Here is an 18732-nt window from a genome sequence, read left to right as displayed (position 1 = left end):
GTGATTTATTTAATCTCTATGCAGTTTTACCTCTCAGGTTTCTAATTTTCAGTCAACTAGATCTGGTACCACCTTCCAAAAGCTTTTCCTTCCCAAATGTTCATTATTCTGCAGAATTCTCAGTATAATCCTTCTTTCTTTCGTTTTTGTTTATTCCAGTATATTACTGTATATGGGTTAACTACATCTTTTTTTTTTTTTAACTGTTTTACTTATTTTTGTAAAATACACTTAACATAAACATTACCAGAGTGCCTGGCTGACTCATTTGGTAAAAGGTGCTTCATTTAATGACTCGGTTGTTAGTTTGATCCCCACATTGAGGGTATAGAGATTATTAAAAAAAAAAAACAACACAAAAGTTACCAGTGTTACACAGTTTTTAGGTGTATAGTTACAGGAGAGGAACTACATTCATAATTGTGCAACTTTCATTACTATGCATTTCCAGAATCTTCTCTTGAACCCAAACTGAAACTTTATTAAATAATTTCAGTTCTTTTCTTCTCTGTCCCTGGGTAACCACCATTCTTCCCACTGTCTCTGTGAATTTGACTACTTAGTACCTCATATTAGTGGAATCTTATGATGACTGTCCATTTAACTGTTGTATTTTATTAGGATACTGTATCTAAGATTCATCCATGTCATAGCATAGTTTCAAACTTGCTTACCATTTGAGTCTGAATATTACATTGTATTTTTGTACCACATTTTGTTAATACACTCTTTCATTGATGAATACTTGGGTTATTTCCACATTTTGGGTAATATGGATTATGGTGGTATAAACGTGATATGTGAATACCTGTTAACTTCACTCATTTTTATTTGTTATTTATATATAGCCTAAAATGGAATGCTAGATAATATTATAATTTTGTATTTAATTTTACTAATTTATTTTTATTTTTTATTTTAAAAATTTTAAGTTTGTTTATTTTGAGAGAGAATGAGAGAGACCACATGGGGCAGAGAGAGCGGGAGAGAGACAATCTCAAGCAGGCTCCACACTGTCAGTGCAGAGCCTGATGCGGGGCTCAAAGCCACAAATCACGAGATCATGTCCTGAGCCAAAGTCAGACCCACTTGACTGACTGAACCACCTAGGTGTCCATATGTTTAATTTTAAATAGACAGCATATGATTATTTATAGCAGCTGTACTATTTTATATATTCAAAAAATTTTAAAGTTTTTATTTAAATTCCAGTTAATATACATGTAATATTTCAGGTGTACAACATAGTGATTCGGTACTCTTGTACAACACCCAGTGCTCATCACGAGTGCACTTCTTAATCCCATGACTTATTTAACCCATTCTCCCACCCATCTCCTCTGTGGTAACCATCAGTTTGATTACTGTAGGTAAGAGTTTGTTTCTTGGTTTGCCTCTCTCTAATTTTTTTTCTTAAAATACACATAGAAGTGAAATTATATGGTATTTTTCTTTCTCTGACTTATTTTGCTTAGCATAATAACCTGTAGGGTCCATCTGAATTGTTGCAGATGACAAAATTTCTTTATTTTTTTTTTTATGGCTGTATGGTAATACTTCACTGTGTGTGTGTGTATGTATCTATCTCGTTTTCTTTATTCATTAGTTAGTGGACATCTGCGCCTTTTCAATAATTTAGCTGTTGTGGATGCTTTGGAATATAAACATTGGGATGCTTGTATCCCTTTGAAACTAGTATTTTTGTATTCCTTAGGTAAATATCTAGTAGTGCCATTGCTGAATTGTAAAGTTCTATTTTTAACTTTATGAGGAAACTCCATATTGTCTTCCAGAGTGCCTGCACCAGTTTGCATTCTCACCAACAGTGCAAGAGGGTTCCCCTTCTTCACACCTCGCCATCACCTGTTGTTTCTTCTGTTGTTGAGTTTAGCCATTTTAACAGGTGTAAGCTGGTATCTCATAGTTTTGATGGATATTTCTCTGATAATGAGCAACCTTGAGCATCTTTTCATCTTGGCCATCTGGATGTCTTTTTTGGAAAAAGGTCTATTCATGTCTTCTGCTCAATTTTTAATTGGTTTATTTGCTTTTTGGGTTTTGAGTTTGATAAGTACTTTACATATTTTCTATACTAAACCACTGTCGGATATGTCATGTGCAGATATCTTCGATTCTGTAGGTTGCCTTTAAGTTTTGTTGATTGTTTCCTTTGCTCTGCAGAAGCTTTTTATTTTGATGAAGTCCCAAAAGTTTATTTTTGTTTTTGTTTCTCTTATCTCTGGAGACAAATCTAAAAAGAAATTGTTATGGCTGTTGCCAAAGAGGTTACTGCTTGTGTTCTCTTCTAGAATTTTTATGTTTTCACATTTAGACCTTTAATCCATTTTCAATTTATTTTTGTATATGGTATAAGAAAGTGGTCCAGTTTTATTCTTCTGTATGTTGAAGTTCAGTTTTCCCAACACTGTTTGCTGAAGTGACTTTTCCCCATTGGATATTCTTTCCTTCTTTGTCAAAGATTAATTGACCACATAATTGTGGGTTCATTCTGGATTTTCTGTTTTGTTCCATTGATCTACGTGTCTGTTTTTGCTGCAGTGTCACACTGTCTTGAGCACTACAGCTTTGTAATATAACTTTAAGCTCAGAATTGTGATGCCTTCAGCTTTGCTTCCTCCCGCCCTCCCCCACAATTGCTTTGGCTATTTGGGGTCTTCTTTGGTTCCATACAAATCTTAGGGTTCTTTGTTCTAGCTCTGTGAAAGATGCTCCTGGTATTTTGTTAGAGATTGCATTAAATATGTAGAGTGCCTTGGGTGGTATAGACATTTTTAACAATATCAGCTCTCATCGATGAGCATGGGATGTTTTTCTATTTCTTTCTGTCTTCTTCAGTTTCTTTCATCATTGTTGTATAATTTTCAGAGTACAGGTCTTTTACTTCTTTGCTTATGTTTATTTCTAGAATTTTATTGTTTTTGGTGCACTTGTAAATGGGGTTCATTCCTTAATTTTCCTTCTGCTGGTTCATTATTGGTGATAGAAATGCAACAGATTTATGGGTAAAGTTTTTGATTTTTTTTCTGTCCCTTTAAGAAAGGGACATATCTTTAGGATGTTGGTTATATTATTGTACCAAGTGTCTTATAATGACAGAAGCTTAAGCATGATTTGTTTTACATCACAATTACTATATTTTCATTGTTATTTACAGTTAGTGTGTGTTTTTATATTTTTTGCCTTTTATCATTAGAAATTCTAATTTAGCATACTAATTTTATTAAAAACTTACAAGATTTTTTTTATATTTCTGAAACTACAGTTTCTTCTATTTATGTTAACTCAAGAACATTGTGAAGTGTTAAAATACAGATAAACTTTTAATATTCTAATTGAATTTTTTGAAAGGTGGAACTACATGTTGACTTGTTCATTTAATGTGAAGTATAAGTCATCATATTCAGGTTGACCTTTCCTTCAGCTAATATTTTCATTGGTATTTACACTTACCACTTCATAAGTTCTTACTGCTTCAGATGATTCGTTTGCAGTGCTCAGTACTTTTACTGTGTTTCTAAGTATATGAGCTATCCTTGGTGAAAGTAACCTCAATTCATACTGTGTTTGTTTTCATTTTTGTAGATAAAGTATTTATAATGTTGGTCAAGGGCTGTGGACAAGTTAGTTATGTAGGTATATTTCATGTAAATATGTTATTTCATGACTGTAATTTAAAAGAGTTGGAAGTTGGTTATTTTAAATAATTCTTTGGGGGGGAGGAGATAAAGGGACACAGAGTGTGAGTTGGGGATGCAGAGGGAGATGGAAGAGGGACTGTTAAGCAGGCTGCACTCACAGCCTAGAGGATCATGACCTGAGCCGAAATCAAGATTTCGGACACCCACTGACTGAGCCACCCAGGTACCCCTGAAATTATTACTTTTGATACCGTAGATAGGCCCTCTTTCTTTATATTTGCCTGAATGTTCCCTTAGAAGCATCTCTGGACAGCATGCAAATTTAATAATAGTTTATAAAATATTACAGGATAAGGTACAGTTTCCCCAGAGTGTTTTACAGTTCTGCAAACATCCAGAAAGGATCTCCTCCACACCCAGTTTCCATCTGAGTAGACTTACTGATAGTGTCTGTTATTATACTATTGGGGCATTTTATAGACTATTAGAAAGTGTCTTGAGAGAGTTCTTAGTTGGACACAGATAATCTAATATGATAACATATTACCCTTATTCATAGTATATAAAATTTGGAGGTTGGGCAATGTTTTAAAAATGTTTTTTATTAAGTGGTATAATAATTGTAAATGTTAGAATCCTTTAAATGAGCCTTTTAGAGGAAATATGAAATGCTGAAATTGCACAGTGCTTGGAAATTCTTTGCATACAGGATTGCTCTGAACAAGTCTTTAAAGAGAATGGATGTGGATAACTTAATTTTCAAGGTCGATCATTTATTAGAAACATTTTTTTCCCCTTCTCAATTCTGTATTTCTTGCCACTTGGTTGACAACAGGATTTATAGGAATTAATAGGTGCTCACTTTCATTTTGTTCAATAGTAATTAGGTAGGTCCTTTGAAATGGAGTTTTCTCTAAAAATATGTAATTTTAACTAATGTCTCATTTCCAAAAAATTATTTTGTTCACTTAAACCTGACTTTAAAGGAAGTGATTTGAGATTGTCAGTTTGATGAACGATAGGGACATAATAGCCTTTTAAAAACCATTTGGAAATAGTTTAATACTTTTTAAAGAAGTTGATCATTAGTTTGTAAGTTCATTAAATGAAAGTATTTTTTTTTGAAAATTCATTATTGAAAAATCTTAAACATTTTTCACTGTAAAACTTATCAGTTAATATAAATCCTAGAGATAGGAAAGTGAGTGCTTTATGACCCCATGGAATAAAAATTAATCAGGAAAGATAAATATTAGGGTTAACCTACTTTAGTATGTTGTTGAAAATCAGTAGCCTTGTTTTGTATCCCTGTGTGTTAGTGTTTTATTTTTGAGATGTTTATTTTTTACCTTATTGGAAAGAACTGGAGCTCATTTATAGTAAATTCTCTATAATGGTGCATGTAATATTGTTATATTGGTTCTTCCTCTTAAAGCAGATATACTGTTCAGGAATTGCAGGGAAGGCTTATAAAATTTTTGAGTGTGATCTGCTCATTTTAAGTATAAACATATGAAGAGTAATTTATGTCATGTACCAAATTTCCTGGGGTGAAAAACATCAGCGGTACAATTTTCATAAAAGAAAGGGGGTAATCTGTAACATTTTAGGATATATTTGGATATCCTTTTTGTGTGCATAATGTAAGTCGAAGGCAAAATACATTTTTGTGATTGTTTTTGTTGTAATTAATGTTCTTTTTAGGCATTAAATGATATTAACAGTAATTTACTAATTTTCACCAAGTGCACAATACAGGCAGTTTATATTACTAGAAAGTGTGTGCATTTTAGCAGACAGTAAAACACTAAATAATAATTATGTTTAGAAATAAAATGTGAAACTTAGAGTTGTAAGAGGCAGTGATCTTTCAGGGACATGAAAGAAATACTGTATGTTTAAATCTCTTAATTTGCATTTAGTCAATGTTAAATTGAATAAAAGAAAATGTTGATGTTTGGGAAGTGGAAAAAGACATTGGAACATATTTAGTGTGCAGCTGTTGTAGAGCAAATTGAAACTGACGTATTTCATCCTGTGGTTATTAAAACTTTGTCTCTGTGAACATTTGGATCTTTTCTTTTTGTTTCAGATATTTGGTTTCCAGGCAGGACTGACGTCTTTGGATTGTAGGGGATCTTACTGCTTACCTGTACCGATTATTCCCTCTTTCAGCACTGCTCTTTATGTTAAACTTCTGAAATTACCCACATGCTGGTAAGTATTATGTTAAAATGTGGCTTATGATAATTTTCATGTATTATGAAGGGGGAAAAACGCAGTCGTGTCTGTCTTATGCAAGTATGTTAGTTTTATACAAAACCTTAGAAAAATATCTGAAGTTCTACTGCCTTTTACTGAGACACTAAAAATCTTTCTTTAATGCCTGATGTATACTAGATCATAGTCTCTTTTGTGGTAATGTTAACTGTTGTTGGGGAATAACTGTTAATCCATGTTGGAATTAGAGTAAACTGTTGCTGCTTCATACTGTACTAGTAAGTGTAAAGGGAAGTACCTTATTTTTGCCTTTTTAGGGGATATAGACAAAGATTTTTAAAAGTTGCAAATTAATATCGAAGCCTAAGTATTTATCATTTAAATAACAATTTTATGTGTATTCATAGGCACTTAGAAAAGTACACCCATAACGTAGATTTACATATTTGATACATCTCTAGTTGATGCATTTTAGAAGAAACTGATTTTAGACTGTATTTTCATTTGTTTCGGGGCTACTTTATTTGGGAGGTCATATTTTCTTAAATTGGAAGAGGTTTATAGAAGTCCAATAGTTACTAGTTATGCCTTTTAAAATTTTAGTTGAAAGCAAACTTTAATATATTAAATAGAAGATTGTTTGAATGTATGAAATAAGGTTTAAATACAGGAAATATATTCTAGGGAAATATTTCTACATTTAAAAATTTAGATTATTCTTTGGATGGAATATGTCTTTGCTTTCCCATCCTAATTAGTAAGATTATTTTTACAAAATTATTTTTACAAGATGTAATTTCTATTATTTATGAAAAGCAACATACCTTCAGGAAAATATTTTTTATCTAAAGTACTTTATTTGTTTAAAGTATATTTTTTTGATAACTTTTAAAATGAAACTTATAAATTAAATGCTTACATCTTGAAAAATTTTGCCTATTGAGAAAATTAAAAAATATAGAAGTTGTAGTTAATTGAGTCTTGGAACCAATTTTTCTGCAAAATGAAACCATTATTAAGTGATCGATCATTCTTACTTTCTCTTGATAAGTTTAATTTTGTCCTTAGTCATCCATATTCTACACGTGTCATATCTTATGTAGTATTGAGATTCTTGTTAATATTTTATTTGTATGTACTTGTTGCATTTGAGCCAAGTTTTATATTTGCTATATTAAGAAATACCAGGGGATCTGTCCCAGTTGGTATGTTGATATCAACTTTAATAGATGTTTACTTATCATTCATAACACTGAGATTTTTAGAAACAGTGCAATTTACTACAGAAAATACTTAGGTTTTCTCAAAGCCAAAATTTTCAAAATGAATTATAGCCTTCACATGAAAAAAATTGAATATTTAAATAGGCAAGACTTAGTTTAAGGATGTGTAGGACTTAATACAAGTATTGTCAAATGTGGTTTAAAATATGTGTCCTGACATCTAAAAGAAAATATTCCATTTAAATACTAAAAGCATGAGATCACACAATGCTTGTATATGGAAGTGACTTGATTTTTTTGTAGTTGAGACCACTTCTGTATTATTTGAGTGGTATTTTTCTATGCTTTACATGAGTATATTGCTTTGAAATAGTTTCTTTACATTATTTTCCTTAGTTAATAGACCATAAACTATCATTTGTTCTTAGCAACTCTAACTTGAAAGTAATACATGTAAAACTCATTAAATTGATATGTATATTAGTTAAATGAAATGAATAAGATACATCATATAGTGCTTGAATTAAATCAAAATCATATGAGAACTGAGAATTTTACTGAACTCATGCAGTGAGTCAGGATTATTTTAGTTAGGCCATATTGGTTGTATCATTTAATGTCAACTCTGTTCCCAATATGGTATCTTCTTTCCTCAAATTATATAAGCTGTTTTACTTGGATTTTTAAAAATTATATTCTAGTTTCTTAAAGCACATGTATGAGGCTATTTATATTTTATCTATTCAGTATGAGAAGAGCATATTTACTATAGGCCATGGGTTTTGAAACCCTTATGCCACATTGAAAAAAAAAATTTAGTCGGAATGTTTGAGTTAGCAGTGAAAGTCTAGATTTTATGTAAAACAACAAAATAGTTTATACTTTTTGTTTAAAAATGTCTCAATTGAAACTAATTACATGTGAAATTTCAGACTAACATTTATTTTAATCAGATTTGCTAAAAAATTTTAAAATATGTATGGTTTAAGTAACATCAAAAATAGCTTATTTTTCTCCCATATGAATATTCCTATTAACATATTTTAACAAGCTAACACTAAACTCCAGTTTCTTGGAATTTATTTTTCTCAAAATATATTGGCCATATTTTATTTTTCACTCTGTATTACACAGTTTCCAAACATAAACATTCAAATTTTTTTTTTCTTTATTGCTGTATATCAGGTTAACTTTTAATTCTTTTAGTCCCTTAGAACAGGATTAAAATATGTAGGATATAGTGGGAAAGATACAGTGACAATAACTAATGATTGTCTTGAGCAACTGATTCAAATTTTAATTTTTCTCATTTTTTAGTAAGAAGATGTTTAAAAGGTAGTAGAGGATTGGTTAAAGGCAATAAAGTATTAGAATGTCATTATCATAAGTAGGATTAAGGCTTCGTCTCCTGTAGATAGTTATTTTTAAAATTTCTACAGTGGTAATACTTTTAGGTTTCTAGATACATTCTTAGAGTTAACCTTTTTTTTTTTTTTGTTTGAGAACAGAGAAACTAAAATACACACATCGTTTCCAAACTTTTAATTGAAATTAATATTTTATAGAAAAGTGCATAAATTCTGGTACTTTCATAAGTGAATTGGACCTTTGGTAACCAACAGAAATATCAAGAAGCAGAGTATTATCAGCATCTCAAAAACCTGTCTCCCTTACCTTCCTGCAAGGTTAACTATTATTCTGATTTCTAATAATGTAGTTTACTTTTGTCTGTTCTTGGACTTAAATAGAATCATCCAGCATATTCTCCTTTTTGACTGGCCTCTGTCACTCACAATAACATTTGTGAAATTCATATAACACAATGTAGTTTTTAGATTATTTGCTTTTGTCACTGTGCAGTATTCTGTTACATGAACATTTATACATTTTTGATCAGCAATTTTAATTGAAAAATATGTATCTAAAGTATGTGTTAATTTGTGTTTTTATTTCTTTGCCAGTTTCCCTTGTCCTTAAGAAGCTTCAATTGTATTAGGGGAGATTGGATGTCATTCATAAATATTTTTTGATTTTCTATGTTGTGATAGGCATTGTGCTACATATTGGAATTGGGGAAAGAATGCAATAGGATGAAGTGAGTATAAGGGATATCCCCTGAGCATGAAAACTTAGTCTAGTGTGAGAGAACACTAGACACCTAAGAAAACGTGTCTTTAAATGGTAAAATTGAGGCTTAAGCAAAATGTCCCATTAATTTAAAGAAAGAAAATTTCCCCGGGACATCATGGTTGGCTTCAGAGAAGAAGTGGCAGTAGAATTGGGTTTTATTGGTTGAATTGGGTAGATATCTAGATGTCAGGAGATTGGTTGGGGTGTGTAAGTTTCTATGCAGATACTATTATCTGAACAAAGCCAAGGTTGGTCCATTGGATCTGAGAATGCTACAGTTAGGAGAGGAATTTGGAAGGTTCCTTTTGGGCCTTAATTTGTACATGATTTAGGGTGTGTAAGCTTTTTAATATGAATACTTAAAAAACGTTAAAGTAGTTAATCAGGTTTTCATTAATCCTATTTCTTCCTCAGGCTTGTTAAATTGCCATTATACTATAGTTTCAAGTTCATTTTCTCCTGTAATTGAGGGTTCAAAAATGTGATCTCATTTATATAGAGATACATGCAACTTACTTTGGAAGTTCAGAGAAAAATTATTTTGGATTAGAAAGTCATGGAGAACATGAAGATGGTAACTTTTAAGCAGATTATTAAAGAATGGGTAGGATTTGAAAGAAAAAAAACTTTTTTTATATAGTGTTAGGTACTTTAACAAAGTTTTCATAACAACCCTGTGAGCTAAGGTGATATTCTGTTATAAATCAAAACTCAGGGAGGTTACGTAAATCGTCCCAAGTCACACAGTGCCTGGGCAAGAAATCTCATGGAAGGTTATCTGATTCTAAAGTCTTTGGTCCCTTTCTTACCTGAAGGAGTGAAGATGTACATTATCTTCTGTTAATCATCTCCAAAGGCTCCGTGTACTTCTTGCCTTGTAGTAAAACTGGATTTCCATGTATTGAGAGACCAGTTGAGATAGTACAGCTAATAAATCTGAACTCTCTTACTATCTCCTAGTATACAGTTAATAGCATACAGATATTGTGATGATCTTAGAGAATTGTAGATAATAGGGTTAGTTGGAACCTTAGACCTTATCTCAATTTCTGAGTCTATGACACAGCTTTGATTTTTAGTTGTCTATCCATGGGTTGAACATTTTATCCAGAGGGACTTAGCTACTTTATGAGGCAACCAGATTCATTTCTGGGCAACTCTAGAGTTCCTTCTTTTGTTGAGTCAAAATCTGCTTTCATGTTTCTTCTCTTTCCTAATTATTGCTTATATGTATCATGGTCATTTTCATAGAGATAGGGATGTGGGAAAACACATTTCTTTACAAGACTGAGGGATCCCTCTAAGTACCCATTTCTTATTTAGCACAGTGGTAGAGGTCTTGGTTTTTGATCATGAAATTATTGAACAGTGGCTTTGTTTGAGGAAGGTGTTTCTGTGGAATCTGTGTTTGAGTTCAGTGTTAATTAGAAATACAAGATTTGGTGCTTGTCGGCTTAGGGTAATTGATGTGGTGCCTAAAGGGTAAGTGAACAGATATTGATCCTTTTGGCTCCCTGAAAAGGAAACCAAAGCAGCCATTTTCCTGCTCTAGCTCAGAGTAACACTAGAGGGAATGCTTGCAGCTTTAATGCAGGCTAGGCCCTTCAAGTCTAAAAAAAAAAAGCTAAAAATAACTATTTATCAGCAAACGTAGAGGATAAGTAACTCAACCCACAGGGCTCAATGTCACATTTGCTCAACTGCCCTGTTCTTTGTAATATCACAGTTTGAACCTTAAGAACATAAGAGTTGGGGTTTTTAATGCCCCTGGAGATAGAGCTTTTTAATTCCCTTTTTTCCAGAGCTATGATAATTTTCATCTGCTTTTGTGACACATGTTCTCTTGAACATAATGTCTTAAAACTGGGAAGACTTAGCTGGGATGCTGCCTCTACTTGAGTGGCAGCAGCCTGATTGTTAGCTTCAGTTCTTGCATCTGGAATGTGCTTTCATGGAATATTTTGAACTGAAAAGAAATACTTTCATCACCTATTATGACCCTCTCATTTCAAAGATGAAATGACTGAGTCCCAGAGAGTTCAAATTACTTAACCTAGGACCACACAGTAAATATCAGTGCCTAACTGTGATCCTCACTTTCTTGATTCAGGGCCTCTTCAACTACTTTAAAGTTATTACTATTATTTTAATGTTTCATAATATATAAAACAGAAAATGTACCATTTTAACTATTTTTAAGAGTACGATTCAGTGGTATTATGTATATTCACATTGCTTTACTGCTGTCACCACTTTTTATCTCCATAAATTTTATCTTCTGTACCCATTAAAGCAGTAACTTCCCATTACTCCTTACTTTGAGCCCCTGATAACTTTTTACTTTCTCTCTGTATGAATTTGACTGTCCTGAGTACCTCCTGTAAAATGATTTAACTTAAATTTGTCCTTTGGTGTCTGGCTTGTGTCACTTAGCATGAAGTTTTCAAGATTCATCCATGCTGTAGCATATGTCAGAATTTTTTCTTCCCTCCCCCTCTCTCGTTTCCTCCTAACTTGCTCCTTCCTCCTCTCTCTCTTTTCCTCCTTCTCTCCCTTCCTTTCTTTCCTTCGAAATTCATTCCATTTTAAGGTTCAAAAATTCCAATGTATGTACATACTTTGTTCATCTCTCAGTGGACATTTGGGTTATTTGCACCTTTTAACTATTGCAAGTGGTGTTTTGACATGGATGTATGAATGTTTGAGTTCCTGTTTTCATTTCTTTTGAGTATATACCTAGAGGTGGAATTGCTGGATCATATGGTAATTCTTTGTTTAATTTTATAAGAAACTACCAGTCTGTTTTTCACAGTGTCCCATTTTACATTCCCACCAACAATGCACAAGCGTTCCAATTTCTTTACATCTTTACTAGCACTCGTTATTTTAGGTTTTTTGATAATAGTCATCCTAAATAATATGAAGTGGTGTTTCATAGTAGGTTTGATTTGCATTTCTCTAACAATTAGTGATGTTAAGCATCTTTTCAATTGTTTGTTGACCATTTGCATAGCTTCTTTGGGGGAATATATAGATCAACTTCTTTGCATTCAGATTATTTTTGTTTTTGAGTTGTAGGTACTCCTTAGGAATTCTCTACTAAATTTTTATTATATATATGATTTGCAAGATTTTTCCTCAAATTCTATGGGAAAACATTGCTTTTTAATGTTAAGACTCTTAACGTAACTCCCAAACCAGAAGCTTAGTTTACCTCTTCTATAAATCTTTTGCTTTTTGTCTTAAAAAGTTATCATTCACATTTGATACAGTTCTTTGTCAAAATTGGTATAGCTTGAGCAAGTTAAGTAATCAAATGCATATTTGGAATAGTTTTACTTACTTTGGGGAGGAAGAAAAAGATAAACTTGTTAGAATTCTTTGTGTTGTCTACAAGTTTATCTTCATAGTAGTTTTTCCTCTTAAGATTTACAGGAATAGCTAACTTAGATTGTTCTTCTGCAGAAAGATTTTATAACTTTTTACATTATAGGGAGATCTTTTCCTGCTTAATTGTCTTCTCTTAAAAAACATGTTTTTGGGGCGCCTGGGTGGCTCAGTTGGTTAAGCATCTGACTTTGGCTCAGGTCATGATCTCATAGTTTGTGAGTTTGAGTCCTACATCAGACTCTGCACTGACAGTGTGGAGCCTGCTTGTGATTCTCTCTCCTTCTCTCTTTGCCCCTCCCTTGCTNGATATTTATCCGTTCTTCAGAACTTAGATATAGTCCTTGACAGTCTATAGACTGATCTTAAAGACAAGTTTAATAATACTAAATAGAATGAAAATTTAAAACAACTGATTAAGTCAAAATGCTGTTCATCTGATTATTTTTTATTCAGGATAGGCTTCAGGAGGATGTAGGTCTCAGAACCAATAGGAAGATTGGGATCCTAGTACCTATTTTAAAATGAATTTGTAAATACCTCCTAGTTCTCATATATCTGGGCTGACACGTAAGTGTGTGTGTGTGTGTGTGTGTAGTGTGTGTATATATGTATGTGTAAATACATATATGTGTATATATGCATACTGGCTTCATCACCTTTTAAAATAAGGAGTAATGCTTATTAATGAAAACAGGAATTTTTAAAATACAGTATTATTAAGGGAATCCAAAATTAATTTTGTGAGCATTATTTATTAAGGAGATACTATCATAGGCCTAGTGCTCACTGTTGTTCAATTTGAAATGTTAGAGAATACTGAAATATAGTTCTTTCAGTAAGTTAATTCAGCCAGAGCACTTAGCATTCTGATTATGAGATTATTTATCTAATGATGCATAGTAACACTAATTTTAACAATCTGGTGAATATATTTTAACAAGTCCAATCAGATAAAATACTGTTCTGTGTATGGTCACAAGAGTTAGACATTTCAGTGTAGATGGAGGCCTATAAATTTAGCATTGTTTGGTTTTTAGCTCTGTCAGATCCTCTTGAAAGGGACATGGAAGTTTCTGCTTTAAATGCAGATGAATCCATATGATTCATTCATCAAAGTAAGATTCAAACTCATCAAAATGTGTTAATGACTGCTGAAACTGTGCCTCAACACAATGACTCTACTGTTCTTAAGAATATATAAATCTTTTAAAGAGGCTTAAGGCAGGTGAGAATAAAAATTACAGCAATCTTCATTTGTCTTCAGCTCAGTTCATGCCTCCATTTCACATCCATACTTGAATTTCTTTAAAAAATGCTCTTTTTTTTTTTGTTCTGAAGCTTTAGATTGGACACTTAAGAGTCTACTGTTTCTTGAGACTGGGCATTAAGTCCAAATTTTACTGCCTTAAAAGAAACAAAATAGCCATTTGAAATTTTATTAGTCTTCACATTTACAGATAGTCAGGCATGATCATAATGAAAATATCCTATCCTGATAAGTTTCTCCATTATTAACATATGGTAAATTTGATTTGGGAAGTACACAGGGCAAATTGCTCTTGTTTCAGCTTTCTCTTTTGATTTGGATAACTTGTTGATAGAGCTTCCCCGTCCCTCTAACCTGCTTTGGTTTTACAGTAAGCTCAGTTTCAATGAAAATTTTTAAAGCAAGTGGCTAGGTCTTATTACTATCTACTAAAGTGTAATAATTTTATTTGAGCTGTATTCTCAGGTCAGACATATAACAGTGTGGACCACATGCCAGATGGCTCTGTGCATGATATAACTTAAGTCTTTTATAGGATTCTGTAGTTTGTGACCTGCAATATACTTGCATGATCTTGTTAATGTAACCATCTTTCCATTATTAAGCATTTTCTTGCACATTTCTTAGAACTTTTCTTTGTTTTGCTCATATTTTCTGGTTTTGTCCTTTATTAACTTTTTCGTGATTAATTCTTTTTCTGTATCCTTATCTGGATGATTAAAACGGGGAAAGATGACGAGAATAGACAGGGTGCATATTTTCTTAAGTTTTGTGACAAATGTTCCCCATTCAGTTATCTTTTTTGTTTTCAAAACTCCAAGTTTTTCCACTGTTTGTCTACCTTTTTGCACCCGTGATATTCTATGTTTATTCATTCAGGTCTATTTCACAAATAAGTGATGAACGCCCACTGTGCCAGACACTCTCTGCAAGGCCCTAGCCAGAGCTACACCAGTAAACAAAATGGGTAAAACACCTGCCTTTCTGGCAGTAGAAAATACACATTCCATAAGTTAAGGGAATATTAAAATGAGAAAAACTGGTTTAAGAGGCAGGATATATTGTCTTTTATAATCTAATTTTATAAAATTGTCCTTTTCACTGTCTTAAGCCTTGGAAGGAGACACTACATAGTTGTTATGTTTTTCAAATTTTAATTCCAGTAAAGTTAACATATAGTGTTATATTAGTTTCAGGCATATACATAGTTTTTTATTACATAATATTTTTGAATTAGTGTATACTTTTCTATTTAATTTTGTTAATGATTCATATTTGAACTGAAAACCTTTAATTAGTGGTGGATTGGAGCACCTGAGTGGCTTAGTTGGTTAAGTATCTGACTTCTGCTCAGGTCATGATCTCATAGTTCATGGGTTCGAGCCCCATATCACGCTGTGCTGATAGCTCAGAGCCTGGATCCTATTTCAAATTCTGTATCTCCCTCTCTCTCTGCTCCTCCCCGACTTGTGCTCTGTCTTTCTCTGTCTCTAAAATAAATACACGTTTAAAAAATTTAATTAGTGGTGGATCAGTGATAGAAACTGAAGTACAAGTTCTTACAGATAAATGAAAATTCATTGAATAAATCAATGAAATATATCATTGTTTTATTTTCCAGCTTTTTGCAGACATTCTGCAGTTACTGTTTAATGATTTTGTAGACTATACTTGATAATTCTGGACTTAAGCTTTTCTAAAAATTTGATTTTTTTCAGTAGCTATTTTCACATGTATTATAATCTTCAGTGTTTACAGTTATTAATGTATACCGGAGCCTTTGAAATCTATAGGTACACATATTTTAAACTTCAATCCTTGTATTATACTCTTAATGTCCATTCTATACATTATATGTACTATGAATGAAACTCATAAATTTGTAAATTCTTTGTAATTAAAAAGTTTTTATTATAAAGTTTTAACATGTACAGTCATGCAGAGGTTGATTCTCTTTGATTATAAATTATAGAGATTAATTTTTGGGGGGAGTACTCTCAGAATGTATCAATACTTTGTAGTCACATCTCATTCTGATAATTACTTTTTATGTTGATTGAGAAATAGTTATAGCTGATTTGCATGTAATTTATATATTAAAAACTCCAGAACAGAATTATTTTTTAACCTATATAAGTAAGTTGTATGTGAGAAATTTATGGGGAAATTTTAATACCAAATTAATAGTAGTAGTATATATGTCTCAGGAGTAGTGCTAAGACAGTCTTAGATGTATTATCTCATTTAATTTTCTTAGCAGCCCTTTAAAAACTGTTTTGCTCCTATCTTTGTCTTATTAATGCTCATACGTACAGTAAATACTGCAGGTGGAATTTAGTTTTAGATCTATGTCAATCAAGACCCAAGAGTAGCAGTCCGACTGCCATTAATGAGGGAGTGTATTTGCAAGTTGGCATTGTTTGCATTGTAAGGCATCCTGCCATTGGAGTAAGTTTGCTGACTTTTATTTTTTTTTAATAAACAGCTTTGTTGAGCTGAACTTTATATAGCATAAAATTCACTCATTTTGGGTTTGTAATTCAGTGATTTCTAGCACCTTAATTGAGTTATGCAGCTGCTACCATAAATCAGTTTTAGAACATTTTCACCCTCCCACTAAGATCCCTCATGCCCGTTTACAGTTAATCCCCATCTCTAGCCACAGGTAACCACTCGCCTTATAAATTTATTTTTTATGGTATGTAATGGAATCATGCAATATGTTGTATCCTGTATCTGGCTTCTTTCACTTAGATAATGTTTTTGAGATCCATCTTTGACATAGTATATGCCAGTAGTTAATTTTGTTTTTTATTTTACATCTGTATGTGGCTTCTCTTAACTGAGTAAAATATATTGAGGCTTGGAAAGAACTATGCATACCCTTATTCAGAGATGTTTAAATTCCAGAGTTGTATGAGTGGCTTTCAAGCCTTGTTACAGTTGTTGCTATAACTGTTACTGGGAATGTTCTGACAGTGTCCTTTTGTGTCATTAACCCCTTCTTCAACATCAAATACATAAAAACTTTTACATAATTTTTGTGATAAGTGCTTTAAAACTCATTTAAATGTAGACTTTAACTCCTATCAAGGAGATGAATAGCTGGCACTGTTTTTGTTTTGTTTTTTTTTTAGTACAATTTAAATCTTTGGTAAGTTAATTCACTTTGAAATTGCATATGTCTGTCATTAAAGGACTTTATAATTTTTGCATCTTGATTAGTTTTAATCTTTATTGTTGCCTTAATGGTCCAGGACCTAGCATATCATTGATTTTTAATAAATGTTAACTAAAATGAACCAAACTAGAATTTAATAATTCCATAAACATTTTTAGATCAGCTAACTTAAACTTTGAAGACCTTAGAAAAAAGTACAGGTATACTACGTCATATTAATGTTTAAGGAAAAAAGTGGCTAAATTATCTTTGTTCATCTTCAGTACTTTAAAAAAAATTCTAGCTTCTGAAGAGAAATGTTTCTTGAATATCTTCAATTAATAAATGTAAATATTCAGATATGAGTGCTCTTGGAGTTTCTCTTTTTAGAATATTAGTTGTTTAGTCTCATGATGATCTTATTTTTTGGGAGAATATTTGAAGGTGAATACTGAATTTTTTATACTTGATTTATTTCCCAAAATTTTGTTTTATAGAATCCCTGTGAGTAATGAAAAAAATTATAAAAGTATTCAGAGGTCTGGTTACACCTGAAAATACTCGCTGTAACTCTACCAAGCTTTCACAGTACTTTAGAGTTGTGTAGGATGTGGTTTATAAAGTTCCCTGTAATGGATTATTACATGAATTATACCACTGTTTTCATTAACGTATTTCTCATATTAAAACTAGAGCATAATTTAAATATAGCAAAATTCAACAATTTTATGTGTACAATTCAATGATTTGTGACAGATATATACACTCATGTGGCTACCAGATTTCTTTCTTGTCCCGTTGTAGTCTGTCCCTTTCTCTTTTCCAAAAGCGTTAGCTTTTGGTGAAACCAATTGACTTATAATAAGGGTCAATGCCAGTATTGATTCAGGGGTTGACTGGTTAGCTTGTTAGCTGGCATTCTTGCTCTTCCTTGCTTTGTTGTTCCATCCTTTACCGAAACGCATCAGACAACTGATTGTTTTCACTAGGGTTTTTGGGATTTCTCTAGCCCACTGTGTGATCAGAGACTGAGGCTCATAGCATTTTCAGTTGCATAAAATATTTTGTAATAAAAGATTTTTTGTATACACATTCACATATTTTGATTGTCTTTGATTGTCATTGAATGTCTTTGCTTAGGTAGTGTTTTTTTTTTTTTAAACATAGTTTAAGAGAGTAATAAAAGTAGAAAAATAAGAAACCTAATTTTAACATTGAGGTATCATAGGGCTCTAATGTACTTTTAAGCCTCTGCTTGTGCTGTTTTGGGATTTATTTTGGTTAATTTCAACACTTTGCAACATTTTAGCTGCAATTTTCAATTAGGAAATTATAAATCTTGTCATTGTATTAATGATTTTATATTTTACTATAGAAAGTACATTTACTTAGAATATTAATGCATTGTTTGAAAAAATTCCCTTGAAAGAGCAATTTTTATAATTTCACAGGCCTCTCAGGTTTTATTTTTTGTCATGTTTTGATTCTGATCTTACAATGCGTTTAAATAAATGACCAGTTGAAAAATATCTATGTTTATAATTGTTTAGAGTATGTGTGTATGGGATTAAAAAGAGATGAAAAACACTACTATTGGTAAATAGCATCTGTCTTTATATCAGTTAGATTTTTCTCTTTGATTTTTTTTAAGTGCACGAAGAGCATGCAACACATGTTAACAAC

At 32.0% G+C, this 18732-nt stretch overlaps 1 protein-coding gene across 2 annotated transcripts in view; it reads left to right on the top strand.

Moving 5' to 3' along the window:
• VPS13B (vacuolar protein sorting 13 homolog B) overlaps window positions 1-18732 on the top strand; it is a 761997-nt gene that overhangs the window by 94960 nt on the left and 648305 nt on the right. For both annotated transcript variants that reach the window (XM_077748161.1, XM_077748160.1), the window contains exon 16: window positions 5752-5876. In XM_077748161.1, coding sequence (XP_077604287.1) covers window positions 5752-5876 — 125 coding nt within the window. The remainder of the gene's footprint in view (window positions 1-5751; window positions 5877-18732) is intronic.

This window comes from Crocuta crocuta, unplaced genomic scaffold (genome assembly GCF_008692635.1).
Source record: "Crocuta crocuta isolate KB4526 unplaced genomic scaffold, BGI_CrCroc_1.0 scaffold39, whole genome shotgun sequence".
NCBI lineage: Eukaryota > Metazoa > Chordata > Mammalia > Carnivora > Hyaenidae > Crocuta > Crocuta crocuta.
Note: the sequence above shows the minus strand (reverse complement) of the source record. Positions and strands in the feature narration are given on the sequence as shown.